Genomic DNA, 22,470 nt, shown 5'->3' on the forward strand with positions numbered 1-22,470 from the left:
ATATTACATTGCACGGTTAATAGGCTCGTAAAAAAATGTGTAAATCGTAAAAGTGATACGATATATAATTAGAAATAATGAAATACAAATGGTAATGATATAATAAATACTCAAATACATCGATTATCAAACGCAACAAACATATAAAGAAACATGTTAATTTTTATTTCACAGTTATCAGCGATTTATTAAAAGATTTGCCGGTGGTAAAGACACGGTTCCGTGACCGGAAACCGGATGCGGCAGCGCGGATACACCTTTCATCCATTTCCCCATATCGCAACAATAACATTCAACGCTATTCAAGGTTTTCATAAACACCGTAGTTACTCCGCCAATTATCAACAATTGATCACCTAAATAAGAAATATTCCAATTAAGCAGTCTTCGGTGAGTGCAATTAAAATCATGATTTATACTTTAATTATTTAATTATTAAATTTTATATATATATATATAATTCTCAATTTAAATTTTAAAAATTTTACTATTTAATATTATTATTACGTAAATGTATATATTTATATTTTACATTATTATATATTGCTATATATATAAAACCGTTAGAAGAAAAATTGTTCACGATATATCATGTCTGTAATGTAAAACTAACCTATAGAGCCAGTGGAATGTCCGTGTCTCGCGATCGACATATTCGTGTGCTCTCTCCAAACGTAATCGTTTCCATCCCACACATCGATGCTGTCGATACTCTGAGTGGCGTTTTCCGTGGTCGATGCTCCGCCGATCACGTAAAGACAGTCGGATATCACGTAGAAGGAGGCAAAGCACCTCGGTGACCTCAAAGGTATCGCTTTCAGCCATCTGAAAAGAGCGCATCGATAACAGCTTTTACCGACGGCATTTACCGTTGTATACTCGATATATCGAGCGTTTAATCCAGGTAATGGGAAATAGGGAACGCATGAGGGGAACTTTAAAGGATGGAATCGAGCTAACAAATTTTTGATCGGATCGTAGCACTCCACTTCCTTTGAGAATAGCTCCTTCTTCGATTTTGTCATTCCGCCAGCGACCCAGATAAGATCTCGATATTTCACCGTGGCAGGTCCCACCCTGGCGATCTGCATCGATTGCACTTCTCTCCACGTGGAGTCCGATGGATCGAAAACCTCTACCGTTTTCAAAGCTCTGCAATAGAGAGTAAACAAGTTTCATTTTCTTTTTTCTTTTTTTTTTTTCCTCCTTTTTTTCTTTTATTTATCGTTGAGTATTAAGATAGGAGGATGTGAAACGACTTGTCCGACTTCTTCTTCGTTCTTACGTAAATGTAAATTGAACCGTTCGGTTTAAACCGTGACACCGGTGACAATTATGAAGGCTTGGATTAGTCGTTAATTATCGTCACGTAGCATAGAAATAAGCAGCGAGATAAAACGAGTAGAAGGAGCAACATAATTATGCTCTCCCCGTCTGTGTAACAACTCACATCCCGTTCCTTCCTTGCCCTCCTATCGCGTACATTTTCCCATGGCTGACCACCAATCCGAAATCCTTCCTAGCTGTCAGCATACCAGGTTCATTGAACCAAGTCCTGGTAGTTGGATCGTAACTCCAAACGCTTCCAACCGCGAAGCTTTTCCTATGAAGTTTGTCTTCTAAGGGATCGGCTCCACCTGGTGAAAAATGTTTCTCTCTTCTTTTTTGATCTTTTCTCTTTACGTTTTCAACATCTTTAAATCTTTCTTGACAAAAAATATTGTACAACAGGATGAACGACAAATCTCTTTTCGCGGTTTCGAAAACAAAGCCGTAAAGAAGATTATATACGGTACGAATCTTCTTTAGTTTAAATGTTACCTACGTAAATGGAACGAGAATCCTTGTTGTTCTGCTTTTTTTTTCTTTTCTTTTTTTTTTTTTTTTTTACAACATTGCAAACTCCGCTGTTTCGTCACCATTCGACTCACCTACTAAATAAATGCGGCCTCTTAAGTAAGCGACCGAATGATGATGCCTCGCTCGTGGAATTTCCCCCACGAATTCCCAAATGTTCTGGTCAGGTTTAAACCTGTATATGTCCTTGCCTGTATTCCCGGGTCGGCCATATTCCTCGTGAGGATCGACGCCACCGAACACGAGGACCGACTCTCTGTCAGGAAAGAACAAAGAGTTGTCGAAGAAGTAACCGGCATCGTTGGTAGCTATCATGCTATCGCTGATTTTTTGCGGGCTGCAATTAATCACAATACAGGTTAAAAATGTTATGAATATAACTATTATATTTTGGAAATTAAGTTAAGTTTAAAAATTGATTAATTGTAGATTGTAATATTTTGCGAAAAATTTATAATAATATTTACAGAGGTCGTTTATAGTTCGTCGTCGTAGCTCGTATCTGAACATTTCTGACGGTGGGTTTGAGCCGTTGAATACTATCGCCATCAGGATAATTCATTTCGTTGTTTTTCTCGGCAGCAACATTCTCCTGGATATTCGTTGCCGTCGATTTCATTTCTATTCGCGGAGAGGAAAGATCGTCAGTATCCGTGTTCGACAAGGAACTGGTTCTTTCGTCGAATTTCGAGAAAAACATCGGTGATTTTATCATCTTGATAGACTTTAATGTCTCTCGTTGAGTCGTTAAATTTTGAGGAATTTGTTGTTTTCGTTGTTCCTCGATCGTATAAACGGAATCACGCATTTCGTACTACAATTTGAGATTTCCATAATAAAGTAAGATTCTTCTCGAAGGAAAAAAAAAGAAAAAAAGAAATCTCAAAGAAAAATTTCCACATTTTCCTCACTTGATTCACTTGATCCTCGACGCAACGTTTACTTTGATTTTGAAGGATCGACTGTCCTCTGTTTTTATTTCTCGGGCTCAACGAGTGCAGTATCTCGTCCTTCTCGCCCCTCATTTGATTCACCGGACTGCTTGAAATTCGGATCGGCTCCATCGAGGGATTGCGTAGCGTATCGTCCATCGGAATAGACAAAAGTTCCGCTACCTTCTTGACATTTCGTTTCTCCTCTGACGTTGATTTTCTTATCTATAGCCGTTTAGAAGAAACAAAACGAATCCAATGTCGAATAAAAATGTGTCATTACAACCGTTCAAAAATTCCTGTGGTGAACATTTCAAGCTTCAACGTAACTCGAGTGATTTTTCGCCTCACGTTTTCGAATATGAAAAATTTTCGTTCGAAACTTTCGTTAGAAAAAAAAAAGATGGACAATAATATCAAGAACATCTATTTTGCATTTCTTCGAATAATTATCCAAATGAAAAGATCAACAGAGGAACGTTGTAAGATATATAAATATATATCCACCAACTTCATCGATCTTCCTCCGTGTCTTGTAACCCCTATAAACTGCCTGTATCGTGGTTGCGGCCTCCACCTCGGATTTGCCGGAGTCCGTTTGCCGCTCTTCCGCTTCCATCGAGAACTTACGTCTCGTCGGGTGCTGCTTCTTCGCGGAAAATATGAAATTCGACTCGCGCTGCTGCTGGCACCGGCAAACATCCGCCGCGTTCTTCTCGCGCCGGCTCTCGTAATCCAATTTATCGACGTTCTGGAAGGAGGAAAAAGACAGGAAATATGTCTGGAAAAAATTTCTCTCCCTTACGAGAAGGGAGATCTCTCGTGTTACCGGTGAATTCACGCCGCGCTGTTCCTGCGTATATTTCTCAACTGTGGCCGATCTGTACAGCTTCTGAGAGAGTGATTCTCCTCCACCGGTGAATCTCGCGTCGAAGGCGACGCTCCTCTCGTCGTTCTGTCAAATTCCAATACGAAATTTAAATTTGATAAAGATTTAACACAGTGATTTCGCGGAAGGAATAGAATTTCGGGAGAGAAAATTTCGATTAGTAGAAATATAGGTTTTTAAAACGATTTATAAGAACGATTTATTCGTCGAACACGTAATTTTTTGGGATCTATTTTATTCTCTAATCTCGTCGAAAATTGACCAGAGTATCGGTGTATGTTTGTTACGTGGTAAATTAATAGCGAAGATGGCGCTAATTTTTCATTGTTACGAACTGAAGCGAGTTCGCCGAGTCAGATGTAGGTCAGGGATGTTTTAACCGGACTAGTACGCGACTCATGTATAATTTATAGATCGGTTCAATTAGCTGCCTCTAATTGAATAAACACGTAACTTTTAATTAAACGGAGAATGAAAAGAAATAAAAATGGTTCGAATATAAGGGGATCGACGCGATTAAATTAATGGAAATGCGATCATCATTTTGACGGGGCAATTAACGGGGGGTTAAATTGTTACGGGGTCTGTGTAATCTCAAGGTAAGAGCTTATACGCTGTAAGTGCTGTTTCCACGAGCAGCGCGGTGCATAATGGGTCCCCGAAAGGGTTTCAGAATTAAAGCACGGATTTTCGAGCAACATAAACTCTGACCTTTGACTACAGCTCCGTGACTTTCACGCTACGTGACTTCACATTGGTGAAATTTATCATTTACCACTTACAAGCACGTAAGCTTACCTCGAGATTTCTTACGACGATAACCGCGTAACAATCCCTGAAAACAAGCAGAGCAAATTTTGAAATGGGGCAAATCCGATCTCTCCTCATCGTCTCGGGATTCGATTGCAAAACGACTCACCGTTCAACCGCTTTCCATCCAAGAGCACGCTTTTCCTCGATCGTTTTTCGCCTCAAAATCGCGGGGACACGAAAAAATATCGTACACACGTGTTATCAAATCTCACGCATACACGTATATTTTCTTATAAAAATTGAATAAATGATAAATAAATGTACGATACACGATAAATATATATATATATATGTATAAACTAAATATTTGACACACATACGCACACAATATCTAGATATGACGCAACAGTTTTGTTACGCAAAATCACGACACGAAGAATCATCGATACTCGATTGATAAAAAAAAAAGAAAAGAAAAGAAATAATATTAAAATTGTATAAAAAGATGTGTGATCACGATTTTGCATCGTTCAATGAATCGGTCCATCTTGAGGTTGCTGCGTCGATCTTCGATTAGCCCCAGGGTTACTCACCCCTTTGCTTTTTTCTACGCTGTTTACATATTCGTTCGTGAATTTCGGCGGTATCATCATGCTCTCTGGCACCTCCATTTGTAAATAATTCGATGGTATTTGTTTCGAATGTCTAGAGTGCATCGTTGTCCCGTGAATAACAGTAGTATCGCCTAAAGAATTTCCGCCTTCGATTACAACGATTTATTTTCGTTATTCGATTCCTCGACTTAGTGAAATTATAAACGTATACCTGAATTCTGGACAAAGCTGTTCGATCCTTTAGATATCGTAAATGTGTAATCGTTGTGAGGGGAATTGATAGATTTCTGGTAATTTTTTCGCCTCTTCAACTCGGAAAGTTTTGTTTTTTGATACTCCTCGAGATAAAGTAAAAATTCTCGATACGTCACGTAGTTCTTAAAACGAAAAAAGAAGAAAAAAAAACGACAAATTTCATTCAAAAACGTTTCTTATATAATAATACGAAACGAAAGTTTTAGAAATTCAATTTCGATACCTTGTCCTCTCCGGCCCAGTTTCGATTGGTCGGCTCCGTGAGCCCTAGCAGATCAATCCAGTGATAGTAATCCTCCGTTTGATTGCCGTACCAATATTTTATAATGACGAAACTGGAAGAATTTTCAGAATTTTTAAAAATCGCGATTTAAGAACATTTCGTCGTTTCGTGAAAGCGCGTGTGAAGGGAAGAGAAGAAAGGAAAGAAAGTACGATCCCTACGCTAGGCCGTCGTCGACCATTTTTTGCACATCGGGCGAAGACATCAGTTCCATAAATTCAGGATTCTCCGGGTTTCTCTTCACGTCGACCAGCTGCCACGGCGCGATCAATCCGAAGCGAACGCATTTCAGAACTTCCAACATGTTCTCCTTCCTGTTCGCCCAGTCGTGCATCAGCCATCGTACGGCGGACATGAGAACTTCCATCTCGCTGGTCGTGTTCCAAAATTCAAACGAAACAAAAATCGGTATCGATCGATTCGATACTAGAGTCATCGTTATTTCATCGAAATACCTATTGACCGAAATGTAGTTGGACCTCAACAAAAGGCAAAGTTCGTCCACGGCCAGGTCGAGGAAGTCTTTGGTACTGACCAACATCAAGAAGAATTTCATAATTCTCGGCACCATCAGTTCCATAACAGCTGTGTTACGAACTTTCTTCGCCTCCAAATATAATAGAAACGCTGTGTCCTCGCTGAATAATTCGTCGTTGTCGATGAAAGCCCAGCATTGCTCTTCCAATTCTATCGAACACCAAAGAGAGAGAAAAAATATATATATATATGTATTCGTTCGAGATATATCTTGCGATCTCTACTTCTCGTTTCCGCGATATACGAAAAATATGAGAAATGTGCAACCGAGTTTCGAGAGTGGGAGAAAAGGGCTCGAGAATTTCGCTCGAAGACACCGTTGCAACACCGTTTCACCCCGGATCTCATACGGTTTATTGAAGTTTCGAGTTGGACAGTGACGTATTCAACGAAACTCGAGGCCGCCAGACTTTCCCTATCGCGACTCGAAACTTTTCATTCTTCCTCCTGTGCCGGGGCAAGATCGAAGTTTTAAAGCATCGACATATATGTATATATGTATGTGTTACTCGGTGCACTCGCGATTTAGAAGATTGATGGCGAACGATGTAAACAGAATGATTGTTCGTAGAGCACAGGGAGGAAAAATTTATAATCGGTGTAAAATCTTCGTTCTGTTATCTTCTTATTATCATTCGCTTATGACAGAGTTTCTATTCATTTTTTGATATCGATCGATTAAAAATTGTGTTCGATCTTTTTTGTCTTAACGTTTGTGAACGCGAGATACGTTTACCTTTAATTCCGAGATATTGAGAGGCGGTGAACATTTCCAGAATATTGTCCCTTTGCAGAAGGCGGTAACTTTCGATCTGTGGGCTGATCATCCAATCGTAGATGAGCGAGAACGCTCTCGAGGACACGTCGCTCTAATCAACACATCAGAATTTAAATTATCATGTTTCGAGAGATATCGATTACATTGTTATCTCAAATTGAATATAATTTCAAAAAGTACCATAATTAATAAATATTTCTGTAAAAAAATTTTCAATTCATACACATACATTTGTTTGACATTGTTATTCTTCTCGCGATTCTCTCCTCAAAAAATATATCAATGGGATTGAAACGATTAGTGAAAATCATTAAAGCGTAATTCTACATTCGAGTTCTAATCAAATTCCATCGTTCTATCCTTATATATCGTTTTGTCATCTAAATAAAGAACTCGAGGACAATTAATGCAAGTGCAAGAAGCATAAAAGGAAAAGAATCGCGAAAATCATCTATTTTGTCGCGAGGAAGGCGTCATTCCATTTTTAATTACGTGTCTCCTTGACACGTGACGCGAGGAAGAAAGAAGACACGTGGTAGAACAAGAATGACTGGTAGAAACTCCTCCTCGCAGCATCATTAAAGGTTGGTTGTTCAAGAGTCGCTATTCACTTTTAAGTAAAAAAGAAAAAAAAAAAAAAGAAAAAAGGAAGTCAAATATAGCGAGGAAAGACGAAAAAGGAGTTCAAGGTCGCTTGGCTTCGAGCCCACCGAGTCACACCGGTGAGTAAAGAAGTGGGCAGGATGCTGACACAAGAGATTGGGGTCGCGAGCAACCCCTTGTTGGCCTCCGGTTGGCCGATTTCGAAAATTCCACGCTGGAAGATTTATCGAATCTACTTCGATCCATTAAGAGAGAAAGAGAGAGAGAGAGAGAGAGAGAGAGAGAGAGAGAGAGAGAGAGAGAGAGAGAGTCTCGACTCCTACGATCGTATATTTATTCGACAGTTGTCATTATCGAACGAACGAACGAAAATAATTTATGGATGGCCAAAGGTGGATATGGAATACGCGAGTTGCTTAAATCTTCATGATTTATGAAATTTATTCTTTCTGAACGTGGAGAATAAATTACGCGACCCGACGAGGATATTTATCGACTGTTTAAAACAATTAACTTTATAATAACAAAAGTGAGATATTGAAAATATTGAATTTTTAAATTTTGCTGGAAAGCTTCTGCTCGAAATCGGTATAAATCGTCCTCGACTCCTCAACTTTATCGACCTCGACATCGCGATCTACGAATTTTTCGTCAAACGGAGTGTATTCCACGGCCTATAAAGTTTTATGGGATCGGTCACTTTATCGAAAAAATCGTTCTAGAAAAAGAACGGGAGGAAGAGGAGGAGGAGGAACGAGAGAGGAGAAAAGGTCTGCGAAGATGAACGCCCACTGGATTCGATCGAACCGATACATCGCATCCGCGAGAAGAGAAGAAGGCGGAAAATCGGATCGCGCGAACAAAGGGACTTTATTTCAATCCGTAATCTGCGTATCGACGAATCCGTAATACATCTTCTCTCACTTCTACCGTTGGTGTAACGTTGCATCTCGTTCTTTTTTTTTTTTTTTTCCTCTTCCTCTCAGGCAAACTCTGTCGCGTCGTAATAAATAAAGGACACCCCGATACGACATCCTTAACTCGCTATCGTATTGCGCGTGGGACGATACGACAGCTTGGAAGATAACACCGAAACGGTCGGCAGTGGTTACGACTCGTTTAACGCTGCTCGTTAAACGATGAAGATCGATGACGGTGGTGAAAGCTGGACTGGAGAAATTTTCATACTCTTTGAATAAATGGTAACAAGGAAGGGAAAAATCGCGTCTGATCGTTCTGTCGCTCGCAGGATTCCTTCGACCAAGGAATGGAAGGAATTGGGTTTGAAGAAATTAAATGGGATAAAAGTTGAATTGTCACGAGTGATTAATTGATCGAATAACAAGAGAGTTTCTCTCTCTTTCTCTCTCTTTCGTTCGATCGAAGAAATTCAAAGATATATATATATATATACTTAAACGCGTGGTGATATCTTTAGAGGATAAAATCTTTGCGTCGATATCATCTATTCAGGTGTAATGGAACAACGAGCTTCTTAAATCGAACCTTTCGAACGAGAAGACACACACACGTTGGATCTTTTTGTTCCCTCGACACGGGTAATGCACAGGTGTCCGCGATTCCCAGCGGGAAAAGGGGGATGAAAGAAAAATTCCGATAACTTACCCCGGTGAGATCGATCTCCTTGTAATTCCTCTCGTCGAAAAAGGTGCTGTAGCTCTGAAGCACGAGCAAGTGGCAATGGAACTCGTCCTGATCGATTCGCACGATACAGTCGGCGTTCCTCGAAAGATCGATCGGATGAAATTTAAGCCCGTAATCCCTCCCCTCCGCCTCGTCGATGCCCGACTTGGTTACATCGATCGGGCACAACTATAAGCTTACTTGTAATTTGTGATACGCCTTGCCAACTCCTGATACAGGTCAGTCTTCTCCGGGAGAATTATGTTACTCCAATCGATTGGTTGCTCGCCCGTAAATCCGAGTCTGTTCGAAATTACACCCGCGATCAACCGTTTATTGAGAAACAGATCGACAGCCAAAAGAAATCGACACCCCTTCCCTTAACTCGTCGAAACAGCTCGACGTAATTTCATATATACGAAAGTCTCTTAGAACGAGACTTATAAATCGTTTTTCCTTTCTTTCTTTCTTTCCTTTTCTCGCGAAAATTACGTCGACTGGTTCCTTTTCGAAAGGGGTTCGACTCGGTCGGAGGAGGAATCGATTCTGGACTCGACTTTAAAAACTCACGCGGAGAGTGGCACTTCCTGCAACACCGACGGTTCACGGGACGTCGACTGCTTCTGCTCCGTGGTCTCCGCTTGGCCGATCTTCGCTTTGAACGGGTGCATCGTGGATTTATACTCGTCCTCGGGTGTTGGTAACCTTTTGTGGCTCTGTTTCGAAGATATGCAAACAATGATAACTTTAAAAGTTAAAACGCTTTTCTTTTTAAAAGTCGAGGCAAGCTACCTTGTTGCTCGTTAGAAATTAAATTTGAATATCTACCTCGCGTCTAATCTCTGTTACGAAGATCCGTTTCGTAAAGAGATTGAAACTATTCGCGCACAATTGTTTCGATACACTTTTAATAAAAACCGGATGCGTGACGTGAAATTTACTTGCAACTGATTGATCATCGACGACGATACACTTAACGGAAGATCGATCGGTTTCGGATGCGTGGAACAATCGGACACGCATCCACCAAGCTCGTTCCCCGATTTACTCAGCTCGGCCTTCACGTTGATCTTGGTGTGCTTTGGGTCGGCGACCAGCACGCTCACCTTCTTCGATTCGAACACCACCTAAAACGACTATGCGTCTGCCTTGAGGCCAACATTCCTAAGGGTTCCACGGATGTAGCGACGATCGATCGGGACATTTACCTGATTCGGAAGGATCTTCAGGTTACCGCTTGGAGTCGATTGGAACGGGAAAACTCGCTTCGAATTCTCGCCGTCGTTTATGCTGATGAATGCGCGATCGTCACCCCGTTCCCTCGGTCGTGACTGTATCTGCTGCATTAGATAGGCCAAGTTCGGACACACAGATTCTCTCTTGCACTGGCTGCAATCACCGTCTCGTCCTGGACTGTACAACGTATTTTTCGAAACGTTCTTCGTCGTCAATTACGTATTTCTTGCGTTTCTTTTTTATCATCGATATCGAATTCGATACAGGCACGGTTTCAATATATACGCTACATTAACGTCGAATACAATTTATAGCGTGATCTATAATAGTGAACGTAGTAAATGCTACGATTACGAATCGTATACGAATCGTGTGTTGTGCTCGTGGTGGATAGTAATTTGGCCGAGGCTAATGGAAAGGGATATCGAATATTACGTCTGATGATTATAAACGTTGCAATTTATACGGACATTTGACATTATTATCGAGGATTATCGCGGTGTAAATTCGATACGTTCGTTCGATAAATTATATTCCGTACTCAATCTCAAATTTCTCGAGTTATCGTTCGACTTTGTCAAACTTTGTTGCTCCGCTTAACAACGTTCGCAATTTGACGACGTTTCGGAAAAGAAGACCGATCTTTATAAAAAGCGTAACGCCGTAATCTCGTTACCTGGAATGAGCCATTAGTTTCGAAACAGGATTATCAGAGGGACGACATCGTTCCCCGAAGAAGCTTCTATCGTGTTTCCACTGTTCGCCCGTTCTTATGTCTCGTTCGGGATCATCCGAATCGTCGTCCTGTCGAGTGGACGTATCGTCTTCCGATCTGATCAAATTTTTCCCGCAGTTGATCGTGTATCTAGCCAAATCGGATCTCTGATCTTGGAGATGCAACCCCTTGGACGCGAAACGATGATTCTCCGACAAAGAGCCGACCTGGACCACGCGGCTGTCCTGATAAATGTGCACGTTCACCGGTCTTTGCCGCTTCGATAAACGCCGACGTCGTCTCAAAGTAGCTTTTCTCCGCTCCGCTGGATATACAGGAGATCGATCCTCCGATGTTTCGTCCTGATTCAATCTGTCCGTAGGAAAGAGAGAGAAGAAATTTCACGGGATTCCTTCGAAAATTTCGTTTCGAAGAGTCGAACTTTCTCGTCCATCAGATCGTTTTTGCGCGCTTCCAAATAATTGGAAATTTAATCGGCTTTTTCCTTCGCAAAAACTTTCAAATTTCCCTTCCAAAAATTCCGCGTCATCGCCTCGCTTCCAATTACGGAATATTAAGCAAAAGTTAGTTTCGCGGCCTCGATCGGTAGAATCGACCAAAGTTTATTCCGCGATCACGATCGAATTGTCGAATTGGCGATTAGTAGGAATTCCCGTTATTGCTCGAGTCAGTGATTCGGAGTCATTAAGCGCGATAATTACCTTTCCTGGCGCTGGGATCGCGCGGTGTGGATCACCGATGGACTCGGCTCGCGCGGAACCGCCACTTCCGAGTGGGTGATTCTGAGGGGCGGCGGCTCGGGGGATGTTGCGGCCGGAACCACCGATCTCTCGTGGTAGAGGACGACAACGCTGCTCTTGCTGTTTCCGGGCCGCGGCGATTCCGATCGATCCTCGTCCGCCACGGCTGTGAACCGGACCCCCCCGATCCAAACGGACGATTAAAACCTCGATCACGACGGCGACGGTGACCGCGCTCGAGCCGCCTCCTTTCTCCTCGCCCGCTTTTGCCGAGGAAGAGCAAAGAGGAACAAGTACGGGGGGAGGGGGTGGGAGGCAGACCAGCGGATCGAGCCACGCGAACGAGTTTCAGGGCTGAGGAGGTGACCAGAATCATGGGGCCGCTATAAACAACGAGGAAAAGAATGTTTTGAAAAATTTCTATACGCGAGTCGAATTGCTACGTTATTCGATGTGGATATTATTATTATCGGATGGGATTGATGAAATCGGCCCCGAAACTCGAACGCGCGATTTTGATCTTGTTCTTCTAATTTTTAATTATTTAATTATTCGCAATATATTGGCAGTGGATATCATATCGGATGGAATTGATTTCGTTGTTCAGGTATTCTAATTTTTAATTATTTAATTATTCGCAATATATTGGCAGTGGATATCATATTAGATGGAATTGATTTCGTAGTTTAAATATTTCAATTTTTAATTATTTAATTATTCGCAATATATTGGGGGCAGATATCATATTGGAATTGATTTCATTGTTCAGGTATTCTAATTTTTAATTATTTAATTATTCGCAATATATTGGGAGTAGATATCATATCGGATGGAATTGATAAAATCGGCCCCGAAACTTGAACGCGCGGAAATTGGAAATGAATTTTGATCTTACGGCAACTTACATTTTTTGCTGCGTTGGCGGATCGCTCGTATTATTCGCGGCGTGCTTCTTTCCCTCCTGTTGTTAAGGGTGTACATTAGGTGTCGATTATACCGATTGGCATTGGGCGTGATTTAAAAGCATGCACGCCCAACTTTTACTCCGATAATTACCCAAGTTTCGCCGAAGACTTCCCGCTAAGATCCTCGCATCCGCTTGAAGACCTCTCCGTGGCAAAAGTTACCTGGAGTATATAGCGATAGTAATAATAACAGGATAGAAATACGCGACGACCTTTATTTACTCGTATTCGATTATTTTTATCGATATTTTCATTGTCGTAGCTTCGTTCACGATCCTTTTTCACCCTTCTTCGCGAAACGAATTGATTTTTCAAAAGTGAAAAGGGAGAACTCCTCACGAATCGTTCGTGGAAATGGAATTTTTTTTTTTTTCTTTTAATCCAAGTATCGTTGTTATTTATAACGAAGCAAGTAAAAATAAAACTCCTTTATACATTCGTTCGAAATCAATTTTTATATTTCTATTAATTCGTTTCCTTCCGTTCAAATTATCTGTGTTGCTCGTTGCTCGTTTCGATCCGTGACAAAAATCCTTTTGAAAAAAACTGCTATACGATCATCGATACAACAACAAAAAAAAAAAAAGAGAAAAATGGTTTAAAGTTCAAAGCCCGAAATGTACCTCGAAGCATTTTTCGATTCTAGATATTTTTACCCCGGAAAAACCCGATACGTACGTGACGGGGAGTGACGTAAATGGACGCTTGTAAACACGGTTACGATTCTGTCACGGTGACAGTTATTTCTAACGAACTCGCGTCGCGAGTTTTCGACAAAGGGCCGTTCGATATTTTTTCTTTTTTTTTTTTTTTTTTTTTTAGGAAACAGGCATCGTCTATTACCTCATGCTTCTTTCGATTGTAATCTGGAAAATATTGAAGACTCGACGCACGATATTTTCTACCTACTTTCTTGGTTACTGAAACATATTTGGAATAGACTAACGTTTAAGTTAACGTCTGAGGGAATTACATACCTGGCTTCCAGTTACACTTACATCACTTACGTAATTTTGTCTCGACGTGATCGCTGCGCGTGAAACAACAACAGTAATCAGAATCCCTCGAGGATGTTTTCAAAAGATTCGGCGAATTAACCTTCGTTCCTTTGATATCGCGACACTTGGGCACCGATTTTTGGGAAGAATATCTGAAAAAAATATCTCTCGTACGTCCCCCTCTTTCTTACGCGCGTTCCTTGAATTTCTTGGAAACAAATCTGACCGATACCTTGGATTTAAGAGATCGAGTTCCGAGTAGAGGCAAGAATCGTCTTCACTGGATATAGGAGTTCTAGATTCCTCCTGGAAATATCACCCATCATCTTTCCATTAAAAACCTTGAATCCTTACGAGCGAATAATCATCGATCACGGATCAATGCAAATCTTTCGAAGAAGATCCGATCGATTATCCCAACGAAAGTTAGGAGAACAACGAACATAACCAATTCCACGAATAAATCGATAAAATTTAACCAAAGAAGGCTCTCTTTTTTTCTCGATTTCCATATATCCATCCTCGCAAAAGGTTAAAGGGATACTCTTCAAAGACACGACGCCTCTCTCGTTCGCGAAATCGATCGTCTCGACGCATCCAAGAGCGTGGTACTCACGTCATAACGCGTTAAACCTGTTCGCATGGTACGAGTCGCATGGCACGGTCACGCAGAAAGCACTCGGAGAGCGGCCGACATCGCAGAACGTTGATCTTTGGAGGGGTTAAGATCGTTGAGAGTGCGAAAGGCGGACAAACGATCGGTTCGATGCTCAAAACGACCGGGGCATTTACGAGGAGAACAAAGGAACGGAAGGAAAGGGGGATCGTCGCGAGAGAGAGAGAGAGAGAGAGGAGACCCTTGGAAACCAAACAGCGAGCGAGCGTGGCGTCTGTCTCCACGACCCTCGTCTGTTCTCCTCCTCCTCCTCCTCCTCCCTCCCCTCCTCGGATGAAAATTATTCTCGCCAAGAATTCGAATGGAGACGCGGGTTCAGGATTGGTAATCGGCCGTGACGGATCCATTTCCACGGTTCTTGGTGGGGAGGTTATCGGGAGAGAGGGGAGGAGTGGCTTCTCTATCCCCCGTGAGTTTACGAGCTCGTCGAAATTACGAGCACCGGTGAGTGGCTTCGAGTCGTTTCTTTTGCCCGCTGATTTTATGTTATTTAACCTCCCTTTCTCTCTCTCTCTCTCTCATACGAATATTTATAATCTTTTACGAAATATGCTCGATCGACGCTTTCGGATAAACGGATAAATAAGCTTTTTTTTTTTTTTAAGAAGGTTCTGTTCTCATTTCGCGGGTCTATAAAGGTGCGAGAATTTTATTTAACTTCTTTCCTTCTATTTACGCGTTTCAACTCGTTTCGACTCGAAAAGGTGATCGAAACGGTGATTGGAAACTGTTTGAAAAGCATCTGTACAACTTCGAAACACTTCTCGAAATATTCCTCTTAAGAAATCAAGGCCGATTCACGACGACCGCCGATACGTTTCTTCTTCTTCAAAAAATCGATCGATCCATCCCTCTCGATGTAAATTCGAAACTCGTTCCGTACCAATTTTCCCCTCCCTCGATCTTAATCACTCTCCCACGTACCGCTCGAAATACCGTCGAAGCTCGTATTCATCTCGACCGTGGAAGCGTAACGTAATATCCAGAAGCCCCGGGGAAAACAGCTGATCCCGAATGTGGAGCATCCACGTGTTGAACAAGCTTGCGAGTTTTTTCCACGCCGTCTTTTGCTTAAATGCATCCAGACGTAAATAGAGACATAATGAGCTCGGTTGGAGGAAGGGGAGGAGGGGAGAGAGAGATGTAGAATCGGAGATAACGGTCTCGAGAGGAGATAGATAGAGAGAGAGAGAGATCTGGAGGAAGGGAGAAAGCGGAGAGGGTTGCGGAGAGCGTGGGTGGTGGTGGTGGTGGTGCCTGGCGGGCTGCATCGATCGCTTCGGCGTCCTGGTGACCTCGACCTAATGCCACCCTCTTCTGCTCTTGAGCACAACCCTCCTCCACGCCGCCTCCACGGGGTCAGTTAACACCCCCGTCAAAACACACAAAGCCCCGGGAATCGTGAAGAGGAGGAGGAGGGAGTAAGAGGGAACATCACGAGCGAGTTCCAAGTGTCGATTCCCCTGCTTGTTCGATATATCGAACGAGACCGGATGATGGATCCTTCGAACGATTTCCACGATCGAGAAGTTGTATCCGATTTTCCAGGCAATTTCTCTCTCTCTCTCTCTCTCTCTCTTTCACTCTTCGAGTTCGTAATTTAGATAGAAGTTCGCACGTGGTAGGTGGATGAAGTGGAATGGAAATGAGAAATTCGTAGGGGAGGATTATTGGAGTGGCTCGTTCTTGATCGTGGATTGGATTTAGGTTAGCGTATTGTATAGATATTAGTTTCGATATTAGTTACAATACAACCGTATAACTTATCCAGTTCCCCTATCCTAATCGAAACTGAAAACTCAAAATTCTCCCCAACATCGCGCATCCATTGTGCGCGATTAGTACTACTGATTTGAAAAAAAAAAAAAAAAAATTGTCAAGATCCATCCGACGTACGATTCCTTGGGCCGAACCCGACCGCATCATAGACCGAAAACGGACAAAAATAGTCTCTCCATCAAGTGGAAAACGAAACTCGTGCCGCGTATCGACAGCTTCCAATTTCCCCGCGCGTATTAACAAGGACGTGTGTGGGCTCGCGTATCGATCGATCGTCACGAATTCGTGCACGCGATTCCCGCCGTGTCAGCGCGGATCGCCGCCGCGGAAACGAAACAACGAGGCGAGGACGAGACGAGGATATGCGGCACGAGATATTGCGGCCGTGCATTACACCCGACGATATTAAGTCTCCTCTCGTGGCCGCCCTATACGCAATAAACCCGACATACGAAACTCACGACATTATTGCCACACGCACACTCTCGCGGTCGTCTCACCGCCCGCCCCCCTCTTTATGCAGATCGAGGGGCGCCGGATGTTTTCGTCGACGTCGTTAAGCAATCAGAGGTGTTGTTCCGCCGTTGTACATCTGGCCGAGGACAAATGTGTGTTTAGGGTAATGGTGGGATGGCATCGGTCCCGTTTAGCTTGTTGCATATGAAACAGTTGATTTAAACAGGTGTATAAAGTATCGAGTGAGAATGGTTAAATGATTGTGTATATATATATATTTTCTTTTTTATTTTAATTATGTATGTATGTTGGATACGCGTTTTGTTGAGATAGAAACGAAATTGATTGTCGATGATATTAGGATGATATTTGCGTATAAAGTAATCGATTCTGTTGAAATTATTGTTTGTTTTAAAGAGTATCGTGTATTGTAATGAATTATACTTCATTGTTAAAAAATGTTATTATGTTATTTTTCAATGAAATTGAAATGTAAGTGTAAGAAGTTTTTATATTATTCACTTCGATAATAATCCGATATTAGATCGACCGATTCTAACTCGTCGTATATAATTTGTATCTCGCTTTATTTCAAGGGGAATATTCGAGGAATTCGAGAGTAGGTGATCGAGATTTTGGAACGTGTGCGAATAATCGGGATTCGCGGGTGAAGAATGGCGGAGGTTGGAAATTTTTGGATGGCTTAAATTCATCGCGTGTTCGAACCGTCGAAACTATGGAGTTTAGGTTACGATGCGTACGAATTGTTGAAATTTTTTTAACGATTTTATCATCCGTTTCTTCTTCCCAAAAATTCTCGAATTCCAAAACATTTTCCACTTCCGCAACGATAATTTCAATCTTTTCTCCAGATCAAGCTTTCGTCAACTTCGTTTCGATCCAATTTTTCGTCTCCACCATTTCCCGATATTCCAGATTCGTTTCATGAATACGCATCCCAGGATAAACACACGTAACCGCATCCCCTGATCAGCCGTGGGGGACGTGATTGACGCTAAAACGAACGATCTTCGTTGCGATGATGGCCCTCTTTCGCTCTCTCTCGTTTAGATCCACCGTTATCGGGCCGCCATGAATATGAATGCCGATCAGTCTGTCGATAATGATACCTTGGTAATAATGGTAATAATGGTATCTATGAACAATGGACTATCATAATTTCGACGAGGCGCGCGTTACCATGACGCCGTTGGAATATGGAAAGTGTCCGTCTCGTTGCAATAATTCGTTCGTGATCGATACAACGCCCTGCCGTTCTTTCTCCTTTCTTTCTTTCTTTCTTTCTTTTCTTCTTTCGTCTTTTCTTTTTCTTTTCTTTTTACACGAACATAGCGGTAAACGCTATGTGGACGAAGTTCGGTGGAACGGCGAGGCGAGACTCACGATCCCTGTCGGGGACGATGCGCGTATCACGATGACGGCTTTGATGCCGGTAATGAGCGACAACTAGTTCCACCAGCGAGCGGAATTAGCGGCCGTGTAACTGTTGACTCCCGATGAAAGGTAATCATGGCCGGGGCAGCAGAATGCAGTGGCGACCGTTAGTTTGAACTATAGGCGGGATTAAAGGTGCGTTAGGGCGAGGGGAGAGGATGCTTAACGATTGAACAGAACACGTTTTATGTGAAAGAGATGAGCAAGGAGTGTAACGTTTCATGTTATGTTGAAAAGATCGTATTTTTTCTCTCTCACTTTTTTTTTTTTTTTTTTTTTTAGAAAAGATAGGATTCAAAAAGGGGGAATTGTAAGGGTAATTAAAAGGACGGAGAGGGATATTTCGTTTGTCAGTTTTTAGTTGCTATTATATTAGTTAGTCGCAGAAATTATTAGTGAATCGATGGAAATGGATTCACATTACGTAAACATCTGTTGGAATTAATCTGAAATTGCAGGTCGAGAATATCGATTCGATCGCATTGACATTTTGTAGGCAAGATCTGTTCTCGTTGTTTCTCGCATGTATCAATCCAATCATTTTAGCATATCGATTAACTTAATATTATACAAATATATTATTGACTCAAAGGAATTTAATTTTGTATATAAATAAAAGATCGATCGATTTTACATAACAAATTTTACTTGTTATTCTGATTAAAAGTAAAAAAATCCAATTCAAAAACCGCCTGATTTCGTACAATCCTACCAATAATAAATAATAAATTTTATCATCGGGGATAACCATTTACCATAGGAAAAAAAATAAAATAAACGAGAGAATCCTTGAAAATCCTACAACCCCCAATAAAAACAGCCCCAAAACGGCTAAACGTGGACGGAGAACATGGAGAAAGCTTTTTCCAGCAATAAACAATTGGAGAAACATCGGAGTAACGATAACATAGGGCAGATATCCGTCGGAAATAAAGCTTCTTTTTCCATCCGATCGAAAGGGCGGTTGATCGGCGGCCATGGCGAGAAGTTGCGGTCGCTTAAGGGCGATTTACATTTCTACGAGATTAAGAGCGCAGCCGTGTTTCTCGGCGAATGGTAGATTCGCCTTTTTCCTCCCCTTTTCTCGCCCCTTCCCTCTCGCTCCCCCTCCAAACAGGTGCTGGAAATTCATCTCGATACAATTCGATACGCCACGATTGCTCGAGGCGACGAATTGTTAGAAAAAAAGGAGGAAACGGAGGAGAAGGAGGGGAGGGAGAAGGAGAGATTGATGATGAAAGAAGACGAAAGAAGGGATAGGAGGAGGATAGAAGAGTTATCTACGAATAAGCAGAGAGATGAATCGTGGTAAGGGGATGGAGAGCTACTAGTACTAGTGGAAGGGGTGCGGCACGAAAGGGTTGTGGCACGAAACGAGCATGCATTCGAACAAGAACACGCTCCACTTTTGCTCCATTTACGTAGGTGGGCGGGAGGGGAGCGCATAAATGTGCGTGTCCTTTGTCGATGTGTCCGCGTTGCATTCGGAGGAGGGATGAAGTTCTGAAATTTCTAGCGGGGAGGGTAGATGGGATAGAGTTAAAGGGGAAGCGAGGAAATGATCTACGAAGAAGGAAGGGGAGAGGAGAGGGAAGAAGGAAACGGAAGGGAGGGAAGGAAAAATAGGGGAACCAAGTGGATGGAAGAGGGAAAGAAGAGAGAAAAACGGGCGAAAGGGGGATGTGGAGGGAGCGCAAAGGACGGGGGAAGGGTGAAAAAGAGAGGGAAAGGGCGTCGAGAGGATGATGTCGGCTACGAGAAAGGGGAATGCAGAGTTGCCAAGGTTACACCCGCGTTATAACCACCCTACGGCCGCTCCAGTAACCAACCTCCCCTCCTGGACCATTTTCCATCTCTCTCTCGAGCATGATCCCCACTGACGTACCTTCGATACTCACCAACCTATCGTTGGATCGTCCTTGTTATCCACGTGCGTCTACTAAGCTTTCTTTGAAAGTTTCACGATAAATCCACCCTCCCTCCCCTCCACTTCATTAACCGCCATTCCGATTTATGGCGGATCGGCCTCGTTAAAAAGAGCGCTCTTGCTGCCCTCTTTGTCTTCGCGTTGTCGAAAAGAAGCATCGTTCGTCTATTTCGCTTTGGCCTTCTTTACGGGCCAGAAATTGTACGCGCAGTTTCTCATAAACGAGTTTCGAGGATTAATTATTGCCATTGGATCGAAGTTTTCATCACGTCCGCGCGATTTTTTCTTTTTCTTTTTTTTTTTTTTCGAAATGTAATTTTCAACCTTCTTTGTTTTTTTCCCCGTGAGTAAAAGTAAGTCACGATACTAAAATTCAAATCACGGAATAAATTTTTCCCGAAGGTATATATCTATCTCGCGAAGAATTATTTTTTTTTTTTCGACGTTTCCTCCTTTTGTTTTTTATATGAATTTATAAGATTTCTGGAATACACGGTGGCACGAATGTAATTGGGGAAATTAAATTTAAGGGTAAACACTGGTAAATGGCGATTTGATCCTTAAGGCTTTCGAATATCGATGACAGTCTTAAAAATAATTAATCTTATCTCGAGGGAGAGCCTATTGTTTCCGAAAGAAATCCCTTTGTAATTAAAAGTATTCGTCTTCTTTTCCCAAGAAGGTCCTCCCTTAACGTCAAAGCGTTATCTCTGATAAGTCTGCGATTAATTAGAGGACACCGTGAAATTATAAACGTTCCGTATAAAGTTAAACAGTGTCCACACAACGGTGGAGAGGAAAGTAAAGATTCTTCGATAACGATCAAACATCACTTGGTTTCTAAAAACCTTCCTTTTACATTTTCTCTCTTCTCGTTTTTAATTTTCGAAAGGGAACACATCCTACACATCTTTCTATAGTTTTTCGAATATTTTTATTCTTAAACGTTTAACGATCAAAAGCTTCTTTGTCCATAAAGTACGATTTGAAAAAAAATTGAGAGATAAATTTTACTTCATATTTATAACCTCGTGGAGATATGTCGCGTCTCGAGCAACACCATTTTTGTACGTGAACCATAGGTGGAATTTTCTTTCTCATTTACGTGTGACTGGTTTACGAACCGCACGGCTGCACGAGATATAAGTCAAGCAAGACGTTTGATCTAACTTGCAGCTGTCGAGAGACAGTCTCTTAAAGGAATATTCAAGACTCAATTCCCGACAGCTGTGGAGCAATTTTTAAGGAAACTTTTTCTGCATATAAATAACTTGTCCTTGCAAAATCCATAGTTTTTAGGATGACTGGTTTGTAGAGCATAATTTTGTGAATTGTTAATGATGCCGATTGAGATAGCCATTGTAAATTTTTCACGGTGGAGTCATAACGATCGAAATAGTTCGTATCGGATTCGACCGAGGTCAGATAATATTCAACTGCGATTTGGCTTAACTTTTATTAACTTTCCTATATCAAAATTCCAAATTTGACAATCGAACTCGACTCGAAGAAGAAGAATTATCCCTCTGCATTCATCGAGGAACGAATTCAATTTAAAAAAACTAGATTAGATTTGAATTAAATTATTTCCAACTTATTTGTATCGATCTTCCTAATTCCCAAATAGGCAAAATTTCAAATTCGTCGATCCAATTTGATTAAAAGCCGCGGAATCTTCCATGATATCCATCGAAGAACGAAATTCGTCAAGAACTATCCCTTCTCCTATCAACGTTTCCAACTTTAATCGGATCAATTTATACTAGATTTGGATCATTAAATTCCAACTTACTTAAATTAATCTTTTAACGCTCGCCGAATGTTTAAAATTTCAAACTCGTCGACGAATGTCGTCGAAAAACGAACGTCGTCGCATCCTTCTTCCCCCTCACCCTCGCCCCGATTCCGAGTTTAATTGCGGACGCCACAAGGCTGAATCGGCAATTAATTAAGCTGCTGTTCGACAGACGGAAGGGAAAGGGCGGTTTAATTAATTGATAATCGGAAGAGATCGGTCTACCAGAGATAGGGTAATCCGGGATTAGCCGCTCGCCCTGTCTCAATCCTCCTCCTGGCCGAGGATGCTGTATTCCTTGCAAGACTCGATCCGCAAATATTTGCTTTAATTGGCAGGATAGCGACGAGCGGATCGCGTTAAAACGCAGAAAATTAAAGGACGAGCACTCCCTCCTTACATTCTCGTTGGCGGGCAATTTGCATGGGCTTCACGCGCTCTTTTCAACCGTTGCACACACACACACACACACACACACACACACACAGAGGGAGTTGAAACTGCAACTCTCCAGCTGGAAAAATTTAACTTTTTAGCCGGGCGTTCGCGGCTAAAATTTAAA

At 41.9% G+C, this 22,470-nt stretch overlaps 1 protein-coding gene across 4 annotated transcripts; it reads right to left on the reverse strand.

Annotated features, from left to right (window-relative positions):
- Nucleotides 1-47: 47 nt before the first annotated feature.
- On the reverse strand, nucleotides 48-14,666 carry LOC100866089 (uncharacterized). 4 transcript variants are annotated; one of them, XM_086909600.1, is made up of 28 exons: nucleotides 14,437-14,666; nucleotides 14,053-14,126; nucleotides 13,830-13,972; nucleotides 13,666-13,742; nucleotides 12,914-12,984; nucleotides 12,763-12,818; nucleotides 11,819-12,023; nucleotides 11,058-11,468; nucleotides 10,354-10,558; nucleotides 10,087-10,272; nucleotides 9,716-9,861; nucleotides 9,347-9,448; nucleotides 9,128-9,245; nucleotides 6,857-6,989; nucleotides 6,039-6,270; nucleotides 5,745-5,954; nucleotides 5,524-5,635; nucleotides 5,257-5,422; nucleotides 5,025-5,176; nucleotides 3,619-3,744; nucleotides 3,301-3,540; nucleotides 2,769-3,014; nucleotides 2,325-2,671; nucleotides 1,932-2,194; nucleotides 1,451-1,637; nucleotides 961-1,152; nucleotides 614-825; nucleotides 48-356 (listed from the first exon to the last, which is right to left on the reverse strand). In XM_086909600.1, the coding sequence occupies exons 1-28, from the start codon at nucleotides 14,461-14,463 to the stop codon at nucleotides 178-180; spliced, it is 4,818 nt and encodes a 1,605-aa protein (XP_086765726.1). In that variant the 5' UTR covers nucleotides 14,464-14,666; the 3' UTR covers nucleotides 48-177. The 4 variants fall into 4 exon arrangements, with proteins under 4 accessions (XP_086765726.1, XP_086765725.1, XP_086765724.1 ...); XM_086909599.1 differs by having other exon boundaries at nucleotides 5,025-5,191; XM_086909598.1 differs by having other exon boundaries at nucleotides 614-1,152.
- Between the last annotated feature and the right edge of the window lie 7,804 nt (nucleotides 14,667-22,470).

Source organism: Apis florea, unplaced genomic scaffold (genome assembly GCF_048593485.1).
Source record: "Apis florea isolate Af1SG1 unplaced genomic scaffold, ASM4859348v1 contig_3158_pilon, whole genome shotgun sequence".
Lineage (NCBI taxonomy): Eukaryota > Metazoa > Arthropoda > Insecta > Hymenoptera > Apidae > Apis > Apis florea.

Bases quoted from the DNA above. Each gene is read 5' to 3' on its own strand.
- LOC100866089 (XM_086909597.1), bottom strand. From the start codon at position 14,463: ATGCGAACAGGTTTAACGCGTTATGAC. The intron at 10,273-10,353 runs GTAAATGTCCCG...TAGTCGTTTTAG, and splicing joins TGAAGATCCTTCCGAATCAG to GTGGTGTTCGAATCGAAGAA. The intron at 6,271-6,856 runs GTAAACGTATCT...GGTGTTCGATAG, and splicing joins TCAATATCTCGGAATTAAAG to AATTGGAAGAGCAATGCTGG.